Source organism: Saccostrea cucullata, unplaced genomic scaffold (assembly GCF_032062105.1).
Source record: "Saccostrea cucullata isolate Sc308-1 unplaced genomic scaffold, CSIRO_AGI_Scuc_v1 ctg1101, whole genome shotgun sequence".
Lineage (NCBI taxonomy): Eukaryota > Metazoa > Mollusca > Bivalvia > Ostreida > Ostreidae > Saccostrea > Saccostrea cuccullata.
The window spans coordinates 56,007-78,820 of NW_026934140.1; the positions used below are offsets into that span (position 1 = coordinate 56,007).

General features: G+C 33.9%; 1 protein-coding gene and 1 long non-coding RNA gene across 2 annotated transcripts in view; one reads left to right on the forward strand and one right to left on the reverse strand.

Annotated features, from left to right (window-relative positions):
- LOC134240032 (uncharacterized) overlaps window positions 1–22,814 on the forward strand; it is a gene marked incomplete at its 3' end in the record, with an annotated part of 72,617 nt that overhangs the window by 31,105 nt on the left and 18,698 nt on the right. The window contains exon 8 of the mRNA XM_062722147.1: window positions 20,827–21,057. Coding sequence (XP_062578131.1) covers window positions 20,827–21,057 — 231 coding nt within the window. The remainder of the gene's footprint in view (window positions 1–20,826; window positions 21,058–22,814) is intronic.
- On the reverse strand, window positions 9,070–10,927 carry LOC134240031 (uncharacterized). Its single transcript, XR_009986341.1, has 4 exons — window positions 10,775–10,927; window positions 10,145–10,207; window positions 9,757–9,829; window positions 9,070–9,568 (listed from the first exon to the last, which is right to left on the reverse strand). It is a non-coding gene; the product is annotated as an uncharacterized LOC134240031 (long non-coding RNA).

A 22,814-nucleotide genomic window follows, 5' to 3' on the forward strand; every position in this document is an offset into this window, starting at 1 on the left:
ACGTTTTTTTTTATACAAAAAGCCCCTTCTTCCCTGAACTCCTTCTACATTTTACTCAGCAGCCTAATCATCTTTTGAGAGATGGTTGGTAGTGTCATGTAGATGTGCAGTAAGGTTTCGGAATTTTGATTTTGCCCCGGGGGATCAAATGGGGGTCGAAAAATGACGTTTTTTATACAAAAAGCCCCTTCTTCCCTGAACTCCTTCTACATTTTACTCAGCAGCCTAATCATCTTTTGAGAGATGGTTGGTGGTGTCATGTAGATGTGCAGTAAGGTTTGGAATTTTGATTTTGCCCCAGGAGATCAAATGGGGGTCGAAAAATGATGTTTTTTATACAAAAAGCCCCTTCTTCCCTGAACTCCTTCTACATTTTACTCAGCAGCCTAATCATCTTTTGAGAGATGGTTGGTGGTGTCATGTAGATGTGCAGTAAGGTTTCGGAATTTTGATTTTGCCCCAGGGGATCAAATGGGGGTCGAAAAATGACGTTTTTTATACAAAAAGCCCCTTCTTCCCTGAACTCCTTCTATATTTTACTCAGCAGCCTAATCATCTTTTGAGAGATGATTGGTGGTGTCATGTAGATGTGCAGTAAGGTTTCGGAATTTTGATTTTGCCCCGGGGGATCAAATGGGGGTCGAAAAATGGCGTTTTTTATACAAAAAGCCCCTTCTTCCCTGAACTCCTTCTACATTTTACTCAGCAGCCTTATCATCTTTTAAGAGATGGTTGGTGGTGTCATGTAGATGTGCAGTAAGGTTTCGGAATTTTCATTTTGCCTGGGGGGTGGGGGGGATGGGGATCAAATCGAGGTAAAATTTTAACATATTTTTTTTTTACATATATTTGACATGTTTAATCACCCTGCATTCAAGAACTTCCCTAATATCTTATGCTGCAATAGCTTTAAACCATGATCATTTAGAAAATGATTGGTTTGTTTTGTGTATGTGTAAAATGGTTTTAAAATTTGAATTTTCATACGGATGGCAAAACGGGGCTGGAAAAATATGGCACCTCCCTAACCCTGGTGGTCATGATTTGTACAAACTTGAATCTACACCTCTTGAGAATATTTCCATATTAATCATGCTCTTGGTGTTCCTGAAAAGAAGAACTTTAAAGATGTGTTTCCTTTTATTCCTTAATAAAACTTTGATCCCTAATTGTGGCCTGACCCTGGCCTGAGGTGATGATTTGAAAAACTAGAAATATGTCTATAGGACATGAATGTCCCGCCAGATGTGTATTACTAATGGTACATTAAACAAGAGGCCCATGGGCCACATTGCTCACCTGAGTACTGAAGCTAAGAAAAAGTAGAAATTGGTTTATTATTGAAAAGTTAAAATCCAAAAGTAATCCCATGATGAATCATGGATTTGCTTTTCTTCAAAGAATTTTCCCATATATTTCTATGTAAAACTTTGGTCGGCCATTTTGGCCCCGCCCTACCCCCTTGGGTCATGATTTGTACAAATTTGAATCTACACTACCTGAAGATGCTTCCATATAAATATGATGAATTATGGATTTGTCATTCTTGAGAAGAAGATTTTTAAAGAATTTTCCCATAAATTTCTATGTAAAACTTTGGTCGGCCTTTTTGGCCCCGCCCTACCCCCAGGGTCATGATTTGAACAAACTTGAATCTTCACTACCTGAGGATGCTTCCATATAAATTTGATGAATTATGGCTTTGTCATTCTTGAGAAGAAGATTTTTAAAGAATTTTCCTATATATTTCTATGTAAAACTTTGGTCAGCCAATTTGGCCCTGCCCTACCCCCGGGGGTCATGATTTGAACAAACTTGAATCTACACTATCTGAGGATGTTACTCCATAAGTTTCATCTTTCCTGGCACAGTGGTTCTTGAGAAGAAGATTTTTAAAGAATTTTCCAATATATTTCTATATAAAACTTTGGTCGGCCATTTTGGCCCTGCCCTACCCCCGGGGGTCATGATTTGAAGACATTTGAATATTCACTACCTGAGGATGTTAACCCATAAGTTTCATCTTTCCTGGCACAGTGGTTCTTGAGAAGAAGATTTTTAAAACATGCCACCAAATTTTCATTAATTCCCAATTATCTCCCCTTGAATGAGGGCATGGCCCTTCATTTGAAAAAACTTGAATCCCCTTCACCCAAGGATGCTTTGTGGCAAGTTTGGTTGAAATGGCCCAGTGGTTCTTGAGAAGAAGTCGAAAATGTGAAAAGTTTACAGACAGCTAGACAGACAGACGGACGCCGGACAAAATATGATCAGAAAAGCTCACTTGAGCCTTCGGCTCAGGTGAGCTAAAAACTAAAAACTAAAATTTGTATTTGTGTATAAAGTTTGATGAAAATATCTTAAACAGTTTTTTTTTTCAGAATTGAAACTAAAATATAAATAAATTGGATATAGATAATAAATTCTCATCAAATTATGTATAAGTGCATGTTAAACATAAAAATGTCTTAAATTATTTCTTAAAAACTAAGCAAAATACATATTAAAGAGGAGGGAGGTCAAGGTCACAGGAATGTGCAAGATGAAGTTTTTGATGCAGCTGAATAGCTCTCACTAATACATATTAGCTTATTATGTTTGATAAAAATATCTTGAATGATTTAATGAAACTGAGCTTAACACTTTGTTTTAAGAAAAGAGAAGTCAAAGGAAAGGTTGTGGTCAAAATGTTGTTCTAGCTGAAAAGCTTACATCAGTGTGAATTTACTATTATCATATGAATTTTGATAAAAATATAATTAATGGTTTATTTGAAACTTAGATAAACACATATTTTAAAAAGTGAGGTCAAGGTCAAAAGAAAATTCAAGGTCAAAATACGTTAATGCAATAATACCTCTCATCAGTATGTATTAGCATATGAAGTTTGATTAATATATCTTGAACTGTTTATTCAAAACTGATCTAGTCTAAGACAGTGAGGTCAATATCACAGGAAATATCAAGGTAAAAAAGAGTGAAGCATTGTAAAGCTTTAATTGCTTACATCAGTATGTATCATCATGTGAAGTTTCATTACACAACTTGAATCATTATGGTTTCTCTAAAATAAAGCTAAACAATAATTTTAAGAAAAGTTAAGTAAAGGTCAAAGGAAAGTAAAGGTAAACAAGATGTGTTTGTGAAACACTATGCGCCCGGCGGAAACAAAGTTCAAAAAATCTATTTTTAGCATATTGGTCACAGTCAAGGTCACAAGGTCACTGACCGTGGTGTCATTTGAAAGAACTTAATCAGTGGAGTATGCATCCCAAATATGAAGTCCCTATCTACTATGGTTTAAAAGTTATGGCCAAAAGTGTAAAAAGCTATTTTTAGCATATAGGTCACAGTCAAGGTCATTGACCATGGTGTCATTTGAAAGAATTTAATCAGTGGAGTAGGCATCCTAAATATGAAGTTCATATCTCCTATGGTTAAAAAGTTATGGCAAAAAGTGTAAAAAGCTATTTTTAGCATCTAGGTCACGGTCAAGGTCACAAGGTCATTGACCATGGTGTCATTTGAAAGAACTTAATCTGTGGAGTTTGCATCCCAAATATGAGGTTCCTATCTCCTATGGTTCAAAAGTTAAGGCAAAAAGTGTAAAAAGCTATTTTTAGCATATAGGTCACAGTCAAGGTCACAAGATCATTGACCTTGTTGTCAACTGAAAGGGCTTTATTAAACCATCAACCATTAAGGAGTATGCATACCAAATATCAAGTCCCTATCTCCTATGGTTAAAAAGTTATGACAAACAGTGGAAAAAGCTATTTTTAGCATATAGGTCACAGTCAAGGTCACAAGGTCATTGACCTTGATGTCATTTGAAAGGACTTTAATAGTGGAGTATGCATACCAAATATGAAGTCTCTATCTCTTATTGTTCAAAAGTTATGGCCAAGGTTAAAGTTGACAACAGACAAACAGACAAACAGATAAACAGACAAACAGACAGGACAAAAACAATATATGCCCGGGATCTATCGATCCGGGCGCATAAAAAATATTGCCACAGTTGGATAGTTTACATCAGTATATGCATCAGCATATGAACTTTGATAAAATATCTAGAAAATAATTTCTTTGAGCTCGATGGAAAGACAGATGGAAGGGTGGAGGACGGACATGACAAAAACTAATACATGTATTCCTAATCATGGCGTAGCATAAAAAACTTGAATATACATTATATGAGGATGTTTCCATATCAAGATTATACATGCAAATTCAAAGAATTGTGGTCCTTTGCTTTCTGTGTTTAAGTGAATGGGATGCCATAATTTATGGCAGATTGTGTATCAAATATGCATCCCTATCATATGTCACTTTATGAAAATTAGGTCAAAGGGGGGAAATCATCGCATGCTCGAAATATTTTGTTGCAGGTAAAGTACATGTCAAATATGAAAGACCCATCTCTTTTCAATCAAAAGTTATATATATATATATAAATATATAATATAATATTTTTGAAAAGTAGGTTAAACTTCTAGGTCAAGATCAGATAGTCAAAAGTCATGATATATTTAGAAAAGTCTTTTCACATGTAATATTATACATATATTACATGGCTTCGAGGGCAGCATACCAGAATATTTGCCCCAAGGTGACAGGAAAGCCCTGGAGTGTTATGTCGCCCGATGCCGCAGGCAGAGGGCGACATAACACTCCAGGGCTTTCCTGTCACCGAGGGGCAAATATTCTGGTATTGCTGCCCGAGAATTAAGCCATGTAATATATGGTATATAACATTTTTTAGGAATGGAACCCAAATCGATCATCGAACATATTTATTGAACACATATGTACGTTGAGAATAATTCCGAAATATCCCGTCCTGTTTCATGGCAGAATGTTTTCAGTATGCTGACATTTGTGTTGATAACCTTTGTTGTACTTAAAGAATTTTTCTCCTCAATTAAATTATCTAATTCCTCTGAATTCAAATAAACAAATCGCAGACGTTGTCTCGACTTTTTAACTTTCGCGGAACTGTTTACATTTGCATGGCAACTGCCTCTGTGAATTTCGAACCCGACGTAATTAATATGCAGAATGATTGCGCGCGAGGGAACATAACTGTGTTCGGGAGGGCAACATAACTGTTTCCGGGGAACATAACTGTATCCGGCGTGATTCGGCAGTATTTCAGGGCATATGTATAAAAATATTATATTTGTGATATAATGGGAAAACTTCTTCAAAAATGTTATATACATGTATAATTTAAATGCCATATCTTTTCTCTTTCAAAATGTTTAATTTAAAATGTTATTTTTTGGAAAGTAGGTAAAATTTTGAGGTCAAGGTCTCACTTGGGTTAAAAAATCATAGTACATTTAGAAAGTTTTGTGGTAATGTACATGTGAAATATGAAAGCCCTATCTCATATTATTCAAAAGTTATGATCAAGGTTAAATTTATTGTGACGGATGCACATACTGTCAAAGATGGCCAGACTGACAGACAAATAAGATTTAATGTTCCCTCCCTTTCCCCCAAAACGGGGGACAATAATGCCCTTGCTGTTCTTGAGAAGAAGATTTATGATGGAAAAAATCCCCTGCATATTTCTTAACACAAATCAATATTGTGTTTTTATGTCATTTAATTGTTTGTTTGTTGTTAAACATCCCTCTCAGGAATTTTTCACTCAAATGGAGAGATCACCCCCACTTGAAAAATAATGAGGACAAGTTTGAGGTCAACATTCATTTTAGGAGTTTTCAACCATTAAGACGTAAAGAGACAGGAACTCGATCCTTCCCCTCACCCCATCCCAGACCCCTGTTTATATTCATGACATGTATGCAAACTAGGTTGATGAATGAAATGTCAAGCAATCTTATCATTGATGCACTTTTATTTCATTTAATGCAGTCATAATTTGTGAACATTTCCAGTTAGAATCATTAGGAGAGTGGGGATGACCTCCAGGGGGTTCAAAACCTTTATACCATTAAATTTACATAACATAATAACACAAAAAGCGCAAAATTATGTATGGTCAAATGGAAAAAGTTTCCCACTATTTAGGAGTCACATGATCATTTGCCATTACTGTTTACAGGGACTGGAAGTGTATCTTGAGATCCCCCCCCCCCCCGAATTTGCAGGACTATAATATAAAAAAGACTTTGGATGCCCTCCACCCTAGAAAACAGACACCACCATAACTTCTCCTTTTATTTGCTTCTCAGGAAATTCTGGTCTGGAAGTCCCCCCTCCCTCTCAGAAAAAAATTCTGTATTTTGTAACTGAATGTAACGTCGATAACGGGCGATAACTCTTTAGAATGTGAAATTCGTCTTATTGCAGCATCGGATGACCTTTGATCCTTTAAACTTTAACCTAACCAGTTGCATTTCAGACTATTTTACCCAAATCTATACCAAAACGTGTACTTACCGACTGCCATAGCTCCAACTTCATGAAATATAATCCAAATAAACACAAAATAATTCCAACTGACATACATGCAATGATGTGTACACAACACTACGCCTAGTACTGCACGTGCAGTGCTATAGATCTAAAAATGATAATGGTAAAACTAGTACTTAAGTCAGGTACGTGACGCAAGCCCAATGTGATGCAAGTCTTCAGATACATTTACAGTATAAGAACAAATTTAAAATTATTATTTACAAAAGATGTTTATCTTAACTTTGCCATCTAGGCCTATTTCCAAAAACAGGAAAATAGGGTGTGTTTGCGTGTGTGTGTTGATGGGAGAAGGGTGGGGGTTGACTAAATTGATTGGGTATACATGGTATATGGCAGCTTTCAAGGTGTTTCTGCCTAATCAAGTATAAAAAAGTTTGTACATTTTGGAAAAAATCATCAAAAACGCTTTAAACTAATTTGAATAATATTTGTTGTTGATCTATATGAGGAAATAGATTTAAAAAGTTCCAATTATGGGCCAAAAATTTAACCCCCCCCCCCTTGTTTCAAACCTAATTTACATCATTAATTGAATTCTGTTGTTTAATTTCAGACTGGTAATGAATTATGAATATGAAATACATGTACCTATAAGATCGAGGCCCATGGGTCACATGTTCACTTGAGAATATTATGCTCAATTTGATGAGTACATGGAGGCCCTATTATGTAAATTATTAAATTATATTGACTTTTTCTTTGGTAAAGCCTAATTTTAGAGGAGTGTGCATTTAGAGGCAAACACCTTAGTGCGGGTATTACTGTCTCATGACAGCATCTAGTATGTAGTTGTAGATGGTTGAGATAAACATCTTTGCTTTAGTCATGTATTACAAAATAATAACTGATAAAGAGTTATCGATTGAAGACTTTTGGCCCCTCATGGCCCCTAATTTAAGTGCCCAGCCCCTTTTTCTTGATTTCATCTTAAAGCTCTTTGGATTTTGAACACTTTTTGTTCAACAATTATTCAGAGATTCTTTTTCGTTTTCTTATTATTTTCAAAAGAAATATTTAGGGGCCAACCCTTGAACTCCTTAATGGGGACGTTTAGCGAAAAATGAAAGGTTACATATTGTTCAAAACATTATTTTGAACATCTTTTGTTCAATATTACTTATCAAAATATTTCTCACTTTCGAGATATAAAGCGTCAAAGATTTAGCATTCTGGCCCCTTGTGGCCCCTAATTATGTACCATATGACACTTAAATCTTAATGTATAGTTGTAGATTGTTGAGATAAACATTCGTAGTACAGTTAAGGCAACATTTTCTATAAAAACTCACGGAATCCGATACATATAATGTTTAACAGTTTTATTTTTTAGCAAGACACTCTAGTATTTGTTACCTTGAAGAGTATGTCCATCGCTTTTCACAATGGTATTTTTTGACATCATGTGACCCCCTGAAGTCACCTGGGCTCTGATTTTAAGTCAAAAAATGAGATGTCAAATTTAACCAAAAAGTGCAAGGGCAAGGCAAACAAAAAATCAACTGCATAATGTTTTATGTTGTCTCTATGTATCTATACTTTCTCAAAAGTGATGCTCATTCAGTTAGTTTTCCGATATAATTAAGTTATTCAGCTAAACCAGACGGTTATGTATGAAAAAAGGATATTTTCCTAATTTCATCGCGAAATATAAATTAACTAAAGGATTACAAAGAAATAAGCATCACTTTTTGAAAACTATACAATAAAATAAATAATTTAAAATAAAAATGTACTTTTTAGATTGTCGCCTTGCCCTTGCACTTTTTGATTAAAATTGAAATCTTGGAAGAGTCAATCTAATTATAGTTTTCAAACGCATCATTGACCCAGCATGGGAGATAACTCTTGAGTACTTGATACGGTTTGTTTACCTCGTAAATTTTAAATAAATATACATGCGGACAGGGCTGGACCCTTTTTATTTTACTAAATCAAAATGGTATGCATAAAATCCTTGACATTTCTTTCTTTTCTGTGTATTCGTTCTCCATACGTTGTATACAGTTAATTCTTTCAAACCTCCCGCATTTCCTCAAAGATGTGTATATACATGAATAGGTCTAAATATTGCCGATATATTTATGTGGAACACAAAAGGTTAATTAAAATATAGCCTTCATTAATAATTAATTAGATATCTATTCCCCTCTCTCACTTCTGTACGCAAAGGCGTCGGAACCCGGGGGGGGGGGTGGCTTAGCCTCCCTACTTATTTGCAAATTATATACATAATGTAGGCATTGGAATTTACCTTTTTCTTTTGGTTTAGCCCCCCCTTTCAATTAGCCCCCCTTTATTTTTGTTTCCGACACCTATGGTACACACACCAGCTTGTGTTAATATTTTTTTTCTTTCTGCATACGAGATCATGTTCAGATCTACGATCGCTTTCTACGATCGCTTTCAATCAGACCGCTTACTGTTTTAAAATTAAGGGATATAAACTAAGTTATAAGTTTTAGGAACTAATTAAAGAGGATTGTGGTATACACCTGTATTTGTTAAGGGGATAGCCATTTTATTTTGAGGGTGAGGGGCTGGCAGATTTTAGAAATAAATACTTGCAGATCAGTGATCTCCCCCTCCCACGAATCAGAGTTTTTTTTTACATTTTTTTTTTTTGCATGTTAGACTTTTCAATGAAAAGGAAAATAAATAAATAATCTGTCCTTCATCTAATTGATCCGAAATAAATATTAATCTTTCCTTCATTGACATGAAAATGAAAAAAAAATCTGACTTGGAAAAACTCGCCTGCCCCCCCCCCCCCCCGAACAAATGGTGGTCCCCTATCCTATTTTGAATCAATTAGGGGGATCTCTAGTCTCCTGTTTTTGGTCATATTATTGAAAAATAAATGAACACAATGCACATGCTGGAAATAAGATCTTGATGGACATTAGTACCCTCCACACAAAATAGTATGCAAGTTAAGATTTTCAAATCTTAATGGCCTTTTCAACACCTGTACAGTAAATATATGAAAAAGTCAAATTATTTATCTAGAAAATTTATTTAATAAACATTTCTTTTCAAATCCAATGACAGACTGTAGGAATGCTGGGCAGGTGCAAATTATTTCCATCACTTCATGTTCTTGTGGATAAAATGAATTCTGAAAATATAAGAAAATCAGGAAATACCGTTATTGAAAGTAATTTGTGTTTTAAAAAAATGAAATAAAAAAATATATTGAAACATTTAAAAAAGGATGCATATACATGTTTTCAATTCTTCTGTTAGTTTTATTATCAAAACTTTGCATGGTTTATACACTGTACATGTAGCTAATATTGAGCATACCATTTTCCTTAAATGGTGGATTAACTTGCTGCCTGAATGAGTCCGTTTGTCCAACAGTTAGGAATAGCTAGGCCTACAACACAATATATATGCAGTTACATGCCATGAGATTACTAAATATACATTGTAGAATAAAATGGCATTACTTTGACAAAACAAATTATGCTACATTGTATACTGTAGTGAATTTATATTAACCATATAAATGGGGAAAAAATGTGTTACAAAACTTCTCTGGGAAAGTGAAACCTCTGACATTTACAATAGTTATTGATAGAATATTTTCTAAAAAGAATTGTAAGTTTCTCTTTTACCAAACTGAAAAAAACCCAAAATGTAAAGTACATGCAAACTTTAAAAATGTGAAATGCTTTAGAAGTATACATACCCTGTGGAGAAATGATGCATTTTTTATTTATTCATTCTTTAAGACTGAAACTCTGGACAACAGCTACAATGATAAAAGTATTATATAAATATTTTTAATGTACATGTAATCTAAACAAAAAATGAATATTTTTTTTCATTGATTTAGAAATTCTAGGAAATTACAACCATAGATCTGATATGGGGCTTCTATATATGTTTTCAACACAATGATACTGATATTTTTTTTTTAAATTGTGTAGCATATTTGTATGTCAAAAGACATCATTGCTTGTTTAGGCCTAGTCACTAGTGAATCATTGACTGAAACAATGAAAACATCTCATTTAATTTAGTTTAAATTTGTGTTACTGATGACCTCCATTATTACACATATTGTCTCAAAGAAAATGAGCTAATTGACAGGAACTCAGTACATATTTAGTGCAATTAATTTTTAATAATTCTAAAAAGTGTGCAACTTGAACTTAGTATGGGAGGGGGGGTTACACAGAAGACACTGCATTACAGTTTTTCACTGACTGTGATAATACATTTAAATGAACATGAACACACTCGGGTTTTTTATGTTAAGAAAAGCATGTCTACATATTGTAGATCTACACATGTACCTACATATGGGTATACATACCTGGCCTGGAATTACAGTGCAGTGATGGATTTACGGAGCTGGTGCAAATCGTCTGTTTTCTGCTATTTTCCGAAAAGTTAATGTGCTCATATTCTCGTAAAAGGGAGAAGCAATGCCTTGTCTCTTATTTTATCCCTATTTTCTTTAATGATGTCGCCACGTTTTTAGATGTAAACAACATTCCGAGTCACCGAGTACAAGCGCTTGGCTGAAGCCGAATGCAGACAAACGACACATTAAAAATAATTAAAGACATGCTATTTTATATACGAGAAAATCACTAATTATTTTCTATTTAAACATGAAGATATTGCTTTATTACAAATTCTTGCAAATATCGGTAAATAGTTATTTTGAGCACCATTTCCTTATATGGATCAATCAGGGCGGAGCAACTGTCATGACGTCAGACCTCATTATGACTTCATTACCATATTTTTTTCATGTGTTGCCTTAACTGTACTGCGTTTTTGCTTCAGTAATGTATTACAAAATATTAACTGATAAACAACAACTATTCAGAGATTCTCTTTCATTTTCGAGTTATTTGCATAAGAAATATTTAGGGGCCAACCCTCCAACTCCTTAATGGGGACGTTTAGCGAAAAATGAAAGGTTTCATATTGTTCAGAACTTGATTTTCAACATCTTTTGTTCAATATTACTTATCAAAATATTAACCAAATTTGAGATAGGAAGCCTCAATGATTTAGCATTTTGGCCCCTTACTATGTAACATACGACATTAAAATCATAATATTTAGTTGTAGATTATTGAGATAAACATATTTGCTTCAGTAATGTATAACAAAATATTGACTGATAAAGAGTTATCGATTGAAGAGGTTTGGCCCCTCTCAGCCCCTTAGTTGAGTGCCCAGCCCCTTTTTCTGGATTTTATCTTAAAGCTCTCAAAATTTTGAATACTTTTTGTTCAACAACTATTCAGAGATTCATTTTTCTTTTCGAGATATTAGCAAAAGAAATATTTAGGGGCCAACCCTTTAACTCCTTAATGGGGACGTTTAGCGAAAAATGAAAGGTTGCATATTGTTTAGAACATTATTTTGAAAATCTTTTGTTCAATATTACTTATCAAAATATTTCTCACTTTCGAGATATAAAGCGTCAAAGATTTACCATTCTGGCCCCTTGTGGCCCCTACTTATGTATCATAAGACATAAAAATTATAATACATGTATATAGTTGTAGATTGTTGAGATAAACATTTTTGCTTCAGTAATATATAACAAAATATTGACTGATAAAGAGTTATCGATTGAAGACTTTTGACCCCTCTTGGCCCTTTTTTGAGTGTCCAGCCCCTTTTTCTGGATTTTACCTTAAACCTCTCAGGACTTTGAACACTTTTTACTCAACAACTATTCAGAGATTCTCTTTTGTTTCCGAGTTATTTGGAAAAGAAATATTTAGGGGCCAACCCTTCAACTCCTTAATTGGGACGGTTAGCGAAAAATAAAAGGTTGCATACTGTTAAGAACATTATTTTGAACATCTTTTGTTCAATATTACTTTGCAAAATTTTCCCAATTTTTAAAATATAAAGCGTCAAAGATTTAGCATTTTGACCCCTAATTATATCAAGGAAAAAAAAGGCCCTCGCTGACCTTAATTATAGGGGCCAGCCCTTTTTTCGAGATATCATTTGAAAGGTCATGTAATTCTACACTTCTTTTGTTCTGCATGTTTTAACAAAATATTTCTAGGTAAAAAAATATCGAAGAAAAAGTGTCAGAAATTTAGAATTTTACGCTAGGACTATTTTCGGACCATAGCGAGCGTCGGCGTTTCGTACATCCGGTAGTTATGAAATACTTAGTGCACTTCTCCAAAGGATGCTCTAGCATCACTGAAAATTTCATGCTTCTATGTTCAGTGCTTTTTGAGAAAACGGCAGGACAAAGTGCCCCTCTAAAATTCACTAAATCGCAGAAAACTCCAAACCGGAAGTGACGTCATCAAGATAAAAAAATATATGTCTAGATCTTTTAATGTTCTATCAGACCTGAAAGTTTCATAAAAATAGAAACCTAAGAAAAACAAGAAGGTCTTCCGCTGAAGACGAAAGACCTTAATAGTGAGGGTAAAAAAGAAACCGAAGAATAATAGAAGGGTCTTCCGCTGAACACGGAAGACCTTAATAATAATAATAATAATAATAATGGTAAACAAGAGAACCATGGACCACATCGCTCACCTGAGCACTAAGGGTAGGAAAAAGTAGAAAATGGCTTTTTATTGTAAAGTTTAAATCCAAAAGTAGTCCAATGACCAATCATGGATTTGCTATTTTTAGAAAATGATTTTTAGAGAATTTTCCTATATATATCTTTAAAAACTTTGGTCGGTCATTTTGGCCCCGCCCTACCCCCGGGGGTCATGATTTGAACAAATTTGAATCTACACTACCTGAGCATGCTTCCATATAAATATGATGAATTATGGCTTTGTCATTCTTGAGAAGAAGATTTTTAAAGAATTTTCCTATATATTTCTATGTAAAACTTTGGTCGGCCATTTTGGCCCTGTCCTACCCCCGGGGGTCATGATTTGAACAAACTTGAATCTACACTACCTGAACATGCTTCCATATAAATATGATGAATTATGGCTTTGTCATTCTTGAGAAGAAGATGTTTAAAGAATTTTCCTATATATTTCTATGTAAAAATTTGGTCGGCCATTTTGGCCCCGCCCTACCCCGGGGGTCATGGTTTGAACAAACTTGAATCTACACTACCTGAGCATGCTTCCATATAAATATGATGAATTATGGCTTTGTCATTCTTCAGAAGAAGATTTTTAAAGAATTTTCCTATATATTTCTAGAATAATAGAAGGGTCTTCCGCTGAAGACGGAAGACCTTAATAATAATAATAAGAAGAAGAAGAAGAAGAAACAGAGTAAAATCAATATGTTCCCCAACTTTGTTTGGGGAACATAATAAAACTGTGTTATCGGCAAGCATATAAGCACAGTTAATAGAGTCTGACACGTTTTTATACTTACTGTAAGATGTAAAACGTATGTATTGCCGAAAATACAACCAATAGAGTTTTATAATGCAAGTACGTTGTTTGAAAATAATTCGATGAATTCAAATATCAAATACTTTATAAAAGCTTCTATAAGTTGTCAACTGTCTGTTTGGAGTAAAAATTAAAATTCATTTGCATAAATAAATATCTGAGTTCAATTACATAATGTTGTTACGTAGGTATCACACATCTTGCGACAGCTACATGTACATGCTGCAAAAATATTGACATAAACATTTGATTTAATTCAAGTTTCAGTGATCATTTATTAACTTAATACGTGTGCATCAAATCCATGTATTTGAGAATACACACCTATTAAGTTCAAATGGTTTAATTCTGCCTTACTTCTCGTATATTAACCCAGCGACAGTAACGTATGTATTATTTCAGTGTATTTAGAGACGTATTTCACTTGTGTTCTTTTTCCGATTTTGCTAATATTTGTATGTGTGTAATGGTCCGTGGTATATGTTTACTTGACCATACTCAAGAAATGCCCAGTATGTTAAGTTAATACTGAGGAACAAGTGCATGACATTAATTGCACATTATTACTGAGAATGGGTGGTTTAAATGATGTGCAGTTTATTTACGAGGTTGCTCCCACTTAATTTGCGTCTTAAGATCCTGCAAAAACTCAAAATATACCATTTCTTTCGTTTTTTAGCTCTAGTCTACTGGTCAGAGACCAGAAGAGCTTATGCGACAGTAAGGTGTCCGTCGTTCGTCCGTTTGTAAACAATATCAAAATGCTAGTCCTTCTACAGTTTTGGTCTGATTTCAGTATAACTTGGCACACAATTAGATTACACTAAGATACATACATGTAATTATGTGTATTGGTTTTTAATTTCGTAGAATGGTGTTGCCATAGTTACTAAAAATAGAAATTCCTATGAAATACTTTGGTCCGATTTCAATATAACTGGGCACACAAGTAGACTACAATAACTATTAAGATTCACAATTCTGTGTATCGGTTTTTGATTTCGGCCACTGTGACTAAAAATAAAAATTTCTTTGAAAAACTTTCAAAATGCTACCTCTTCTTCAGTTTTGGTCTGATTTAAATATAATGCAGCATTTCTGTAGATTACATGGAGATACATACTAATAACTCTCTTTATTGTTTTTTTCCCTTATTTTTATGAATGATGTCGCCATGGTAACTAAAATTTAAATGTCTGTAAGATTCCTTTGAAAGGTTACTCCTACAGTTGTTTAAGTCGTTTTGTAATCTTACCACAAAAAGATACTATATCAAAGACTATTATTCTGTTTATTGCTGTTTCAAGTCCAACTGCTACTTTTCTTAAGTTTTAAGGTATACCTTTACTCAGATGACCAAAAATTCCACTGATAAGAATGAAAAACCACCTATTGCACATTGTACACCAATGATTCTTGTGTTAAATTTCAATTTCAAATAACTAGGTCAATGACCTACTTTTCATGCTAGTGGCCCCTGAGTATTTCTCGGGAAATACCTCAATTTTTCACACTATGACCAATTTTTTCTATACACACAAAATATTACAAGCAACTAAACTCTTTAAATAATGAAATATTATAACAATGGAACAGCGTTGCTTCATATAAAGAAATGATTGGAGTTTGGGCCAGAAATGTGATAATTATAACAGTCCGAATTTCCTCTGTCATATTTATATTTTTTCCCCATTTTAAATCGAATATTACAAAAATCTGACTGAAAAGAACTCTAAACTATCTATAGCCTCAGATTACTTTTGATGCCCTAATTTTCATTGTATTAATATTATATGGGGTCAATGATCAAATTATTGAGATATATTGTCTGGAATGGTTTTTGTACATATTTTTGAATTTCTTTATTTCGTAGCATTCAATTATTTGAAATAATTTATGAGCTTTAACACATATAATATTTGCAAAATGATGTTTAAAAATACAATTAACCTTTACTTCGTGATTATTATTGAAAGAAATCAAAATTTTTGACAAAAATGAAAAATTAAAAATTTAGTCCGAATTTCCTCTGCATTACCATACATTGACTTTTGTACCTGTATATTTTCTTTAAATAATAGAATATTAAATTTTTTAATTGATTTCGATTTAAAACTTGCTTATTTTATCCATTTAGAACAATTTTTGATTTAACATATACTTTATAAAATTTCCTTTCTGTTATCTGAAACCTGAGTTAACGTCATCCTTAAGTACAAACCAGTAGAGCTACTGACTGACTTTAAATCTATACACGCAAGACATGTTTTTTTTTTTATTTCTTTAAGCCCCCGTCAGTTATATTTGGGTAGAATTTTGCGTGATTGTCAGTTGGCAATTCAAGATACCGTTTGTTTAAATAATAAGTAGGTCATACGGATGCAAGAAATTGCCGTTTTTAAATTTAAAAGGCGGTCGTAACTCTTAATAAAAAGTTAAAACATTTATATTTTGTAAAAATAGACATTCGTCTGCACCTATTAATTAGCAGAACTCCGTCACCTTGCAATAAATACTTGCATTTCACTCCAAAAATGATAAAAATACTAATTCAGTTTTCTTATCTTCAATAAAACAATGTACTATCGCTTCGAATTTTCAAATTAAAAAAGCGATCGCAACTTTCGGCTGCATTTCATTTCCGGAATTTTTGGTAATTATCAACTTTTCATTTCCGACACTTTTTAGTTTTCATTTCCGACATTTCTTTGTTTCATTTCCGACATTTTTCATATACATACGTAGTGCCTATAGTAACAGATTTGATAACATCACTTATGAAAAATATAAAGGAATAAATCATAAATAAATCGTTCATGGGGAGCGGTTCGGGCCGAAAACCATTGGCTAGCGAAGATGATGTATAGCTCTTTGTTTCTTGTTTTTTAGGTCACCTGAGTAACTCAGGTGACCTATTGCTATCCGTTTTCGACCGTCGTCGTGCGTCGTGTGTCGTGCGTCGTGTGTTAACATTTGAACATTTTCAGCTTCTTCTCTGAAACCGCTCAACCATTTTCAACCAATTTTGGCACAAAGCATCTATGGGTAAAGGGGAACAAAAATTGTGAATTTTATGGTCCCCGCCCCCCTGGAGCCTGAGGTGTGGGGCCAAAACCACTAAAATTATTGCAATCTTTAAAAATCTTCTTCTTTACTCCTGAACATCAAGCAGGCAAACTGTTGGTATGAATGTAATGAGCATTAAGCCCTCTACCAAAATTGTGAAATTCATGGCCCCAGGGTCAGGGGCTCTAGTGCTAGGGCGGGGCCCTATTGATTATACAGTGAAAATGCATGATTTCTTTGAAAATCTTCTTCTTTGCTCCTGGGTATTAAATAAACTAACCAAGCACATAGTTATGATGAGCAAGAGTGCCTCTTCCAAAATTGTGAATTTTATGACCCCAGGGTCAGGGGTTCTGGTGTTAGGGCGCGGCTCTATTGGTTATATAGTGAAAATGCATTTATTCTTTGAAAATCTTCTTCTCTACTTCTGGGTATTAAATAAACTATGTAAGTAAATAGTTATGATGAGCAAGAGTGCCTCTTCCAAAATTTTGAATTTTGTGGCCCCAGGGTCGGGGGTTCTGGTGTTAGGGTGAGGCCCTATTGATTATATAGTGAAAATGCATTAATTCTTCGAAAATCTTCTTCTCTGCTCCTGGGTATTAAATAAACTATGTAAGTAAATAGTTATGATGAGCAAGAGTGCCTCTTTCAAAATTGTGAATTTTGGGGTCCCAGGGTCAGGGGTTCTGGTGTTAGGGTGGGGCCCTATTGATTATATAGTGAAAATGCATTAATTCTTTCAAAAATTTTTAAAGAATTTTTCCAAATATTCCTATGTAAACCTTTGATCGGCCATTGAAGCCCCGCCCTACCCCCAGGGGTCATGATTTGAACAAACCTGAATTTACACTACCTGAGAATGCTTCCATATAAATATGATCAGTCATGCCTTTGTCTTTCTTGAAAAGAAGATTTTTAAAGAGTTTAAATATTTTCTTTTTAAGAATAGCAAAGGCATGAATAAGATAGTGTAGATTCAGGTTTGATCAAATCATGATCCCTGCGGATAGGCGGGGCCACCATGGCGGATCAAAAGAACTATATGCGGCATATTGCATATATTTGCCCCCATAAAAATCAAATTTTGAAAACTTTCTGAAATGTGCTGAATTCAATCAATTGTATGAGAAATATAAATTACCAGAAAATATTATAGTTTCAAAGCAGTGTATTCACAATTTTTGTTTTTATGACGTCACAAACTAGTGCGATTTTATATCCTTTTTCAGAAAGAGGACAAAATGGACAAAATGGACAAAATTTCAACAATTTAAGCTTTAAAATTTATAGAGCGCAAGTTTGTTCAGGAACAATATTGACATATTTCATTGATATTATCATTCTACACATTATATCAAAATATTGATCCTGAACACACATGCGCTCGGTGAGTTTTACTCAAAATATCGACGAAATATGTACATTTTTCTGTAAAATTCATAAAAAACTGAAATTTACGTCATGTTTGTGACGTCATTACGTACTTATGACGTCATTACTTTTGAAAATATTCAGTGCTTTGAAGTCAGCATATACTTCCCTGTTTAAGAACTTAATTAAATATATCTCTATTAAAGTTTGATTTGGGGGGCAAATATTGGTTATTACCGAATAAAGTTCTTTTACAATATATAGAAAAATTCTTTAAAAATCTTCTTTTCAAGAATAGCAAAGGCATGAATAATCTTATATACGTATATATATGGAAGCATCCTCAGGTAGTGTAAATTCAGGTTTGATCAAATCATGATCCATGGGGGTAGGGCGGGGCAACAATGTAAGTTCAAATGTAAGGGACAATATAGCCCCAGGTAGTCTCAGAAAATTGCAAGCATCCTTAGTGTAGATTCAAGTTTGTTTAAATCATACATGTACCCTCTCCCCTTTAAGGATTGGTTGGGACCACTTTTAGGCTTAAACTTTTCAATAATAAACTGATTTCTGCTTTTTTCCAAGGTACAGTGTTCATATCCCTGAAATAATCCCTTAATCTCCCCTTCTGATTCAGGCATATTGATCATTTATTCTCTCTCACCGGAAAATTTCCTTCTACAAAAAAAATGTAAGGTTAATCAGTGCAAAAGGATACCCCGTCCAAAATAAAATCAAACAAAAAACCCCCACTCAGTTATGCTATATCAGGACTGCAAAAGTTATATGAGCTGACTGAATGTGGCTGAAAGGCACATGTAGCAGATGTACAGCATTTATTAACCGACGCACATGTATGTAAAAAAAAGGATACCTACCGTTTATAAAATATCTGTATCTTTTGGAAGATAATTAAAGCAATTCAATCACAGGCTTATTGGTCAGCAATTCCTCTCTTCAAGACATTCTCTTTCCTTCTCTCCAAACAATATGGAGTGCCAAAAAAATTATATATTTGTAGCGAAGCGAACGATAACTCTTGGTAGAGATTGCTGCTTATAAATTGGGTCTACTAGTTACGATCATGCAAGGAATACGGTATACTACAAAAAGAGGGGAAAGGAGAAATACAGTAAAATAAGTCAATAACTTCGATTTTTATCATAAAATTTGATATAAATATGAAATTCTAAATTGAAGAATGAAATTTAACGTTTTAGGTCTACTGAAGTCCATACTTTGTGATTATTTAACGACCTGATGCCTTTTATCTTTCACATGTTTTTACATCCGAACTGTTATTCATGTCATTCGACACACCGCTTTTCTTTACAAATTCATCTGCAACACTTTCACGTTTTACTCGTGTGAAAATAAACAACGTATCTGTGGTTTGTGCCTGAATTAACTGTAGACATAATTGATGCAATTCTGTTCTCAAGTTGTTATTCATTGTGAGCATTTTCTGAGATACTGATGTATTGCTCTTGATATTTTCTTTTGCGGATGCATCTACTGGATCATTCGGTCGCGTAAAATTCTAAGAAAATATGAAAAACTAATGGCAGGTATGACTTTCCATAGAAAAAAATATGCAAACAAGTGTACACTTCGACCGTGCGAAATAAGTTATCCTTACCAGGAAAACTTTGATCTCAAGCCCCAAGGATCAAATGTTTCGACGGATTTCTACGTCCTGGTCTTTTACTTCTGATGACTTGGAATGAGCACATCATGATTGATTGATTATTTTTTAACGTCCCTCTCGAGAATTTTTTACTCATGTGGAGACGCCACAACTTGCAAGTGGAGAGCTGCAAATGTCCTATACTCGCCACTCAGGGCCATTAAGCAGGGAGGGATTTTTATCGTGCCAGCACCTACTGCGACATAGGACCTCGGTTTATACGGTCTCGTCCGAAGGACCGGTCTCCGAGTCCCACAGTGGGATTCGAATCCACAACGTAAGGATCAACTCCTTACTTTGCGACTCTAGAGCAGACGTTCTAACCACTGCGCCACGCGGGCGACGAACACATTGTGAAACACGTTTAGTACGAACACCAGATATTGCAAATTCACGGATATAGCGAAGTCATCTCGGATCCCAAGCTATATAAATTTAATGAACAAACGTTGACGAAGGCAATAACTCCTCAGATATATTCATTCAGGCATTCAAAATAGTTTCCCTTTTGCAATAATTTAATTGTATTAAATGAAAATAAATGCAGTTCTTTTGACTTTGAACTATTAGAATTGTGAGGATTGAAAGACCTTAACATAAAATAAAATATATAAGCAACTTACACTGTAGGTAGCAGGGGTTGTAAAGGGACAGCAAATTCCACGTTCTAGTATGGCGGCAATCTCGGAAACAAATAAGTCGTACAACAAATGTACCCCGTACCTGAAACTATTGTATAAAATTAAGTAAATTATTAAGATAATTAAAAGGAGGCCATAACAAATAAGCTCGTTTGAAAGTGCATTAAATTTTGTACAGCCAAAAAGCTTGTGACAAAAAGTTGAAAAAAAAATGATTTATTGTTATTTGTAGGTGAATATAATCAAAATAAGTGTGGTCCACTAGATCCCTCCTGTCAACCCTGTTCTGAGAGACTGCCTAGTTGTGTTGGAATTACTGATGGTTTTCAGCCTGTGTCTGGATACATATGGACAGACAGATACATGGAGTGTCAAATGAATCGGACCATAAGTATTTATCATTGTTCTCCAGGATGGGTCTTCAATCCATTTACTGGTGCCTGTGTACAATATGTTATGCAGAGTAAGTATATCCTTGAATAATTCTTTAAAGTAAGTTCACAAATTAAAGTGTTTTTTTAACTAAATAATTTAATTCTGGTTGTAACGCTGTATTTGATTGGATAAAAAATTTACTTTATATCGTATAAAATGGGTTGCCTACGTCACAATGACTTGCGTCAAAAACGTATCAATCCGTCTGACGTTACATTCAAATTTTGTACAAATTGAAGTCATTTTGTTAGAACAATCATCTTTTTTTCTTACATCAAATGAATGAAAATTAAAATATAAGCAATGAAATTAAAAGCTACCCATTTTATACGGTATAAACTGGGTTGGAACAGCTTACGCTTTTATATAAACCGCTTCGCGGTTTAGAAAGCGTAAACTGCCCCAACCCAGTTTATACCGTATAAAATGGGTAGCTATTAAATTCATTCCTTAAATCGTCGCCATAGAAGCAAAAGGTCGTAAGTCTGTGCATCATTTGATTTCAAATAAGAGAGAAAAATGAAAAAAAAACTGTTTCATTCGTGGAAAAACTAAAAGTGATCTTTCAAACTTTTCAGTATTGTGCAGAGTAGCTAAATATCTTAAGATAGTGATTAAAAAGTTTAAAAATGCGTTTTATACCATTATTTTTATTAATTTTTTACACATATGACCTTTTGCCTTTGAAATATAAAATTAATTTTATGGGGATTAAGATCGTAACTTCCACATACTACCTTTCTGCATATAAGTAATAAGAACATTACCATTAATTTAACTTAAGTGAATCATGATTTATTGACAATATGTTTTTATTACAACGTTTATCATGTTACTCAACTAAAGGATAACGGTTTATATGTGTTTTCGTATATTTGCTACTAAATCAAAACAAGAAATATGCTTTAAAATTTATTTATCAAAACAACCTCCTTAATACAGGAACCTATTAATTTTTATAAACTGAATCAGCAGTTTGATAAAAACAATGAAAATAAAAAATAATAATGACATCAAAAACAATTTGAGTTATTGTACATTATCACTTAATTTGAATGCTTATGTAGGGAAACATTAAAAATATGTAGTTTTTTTGCTCTTAAGAATTGTTACATAATGTTAACTTGTTATGCTGACCCTTAGTCTCCAATTCTTAGCATCTGAAAAGATAATGAGCAAGAAAATTGTTCATCAAGTAGGTTAATATTTAAACAATAACATTATGTGTAATGAAATAATAATAGGCTTCTGGATGATTTACAATTTGGAGTATTTGAAATGCTACTTGGCATAAAAAACAAAAAGACTTAGTAAACAAATTGAACAGCAAAAGAGTGTTCCTGTCATGATATTTATGGAAATACCAGTCAATCTGAATCGTCGTTTTCATCAGGTTCCTCCAGCATGTTGCAGACACTTCCCTTATGAGGGAGCTGGGAATAGAAATTGTGGTAGATTCGTGGAATGACATTTTTCTTGCACAGACTCATTAAGTCCTTGAATTTGGCATCTGAGATTGGAACTAAGGAGGGGTAGAGAGGTTTCAGATGATACTTTTTCATGTTTTTAAGTTTGGCCCCTCTGGTTCGTCCACTTCGAATATCAATGGAATTATATTCTGGCTGACTGATTTCGTATTTAAAAAATATCTTGGTTGGCTCTTCCTTTCGATACTGGAATGAATGAATATTATTCCATTTTACTCTCGATCCATCTTACGCGTGGTTCCTGTTGCCTATGCAATCATCTGTAAGCTCTTTGAAATCCATAACTTTCTCATTCTCC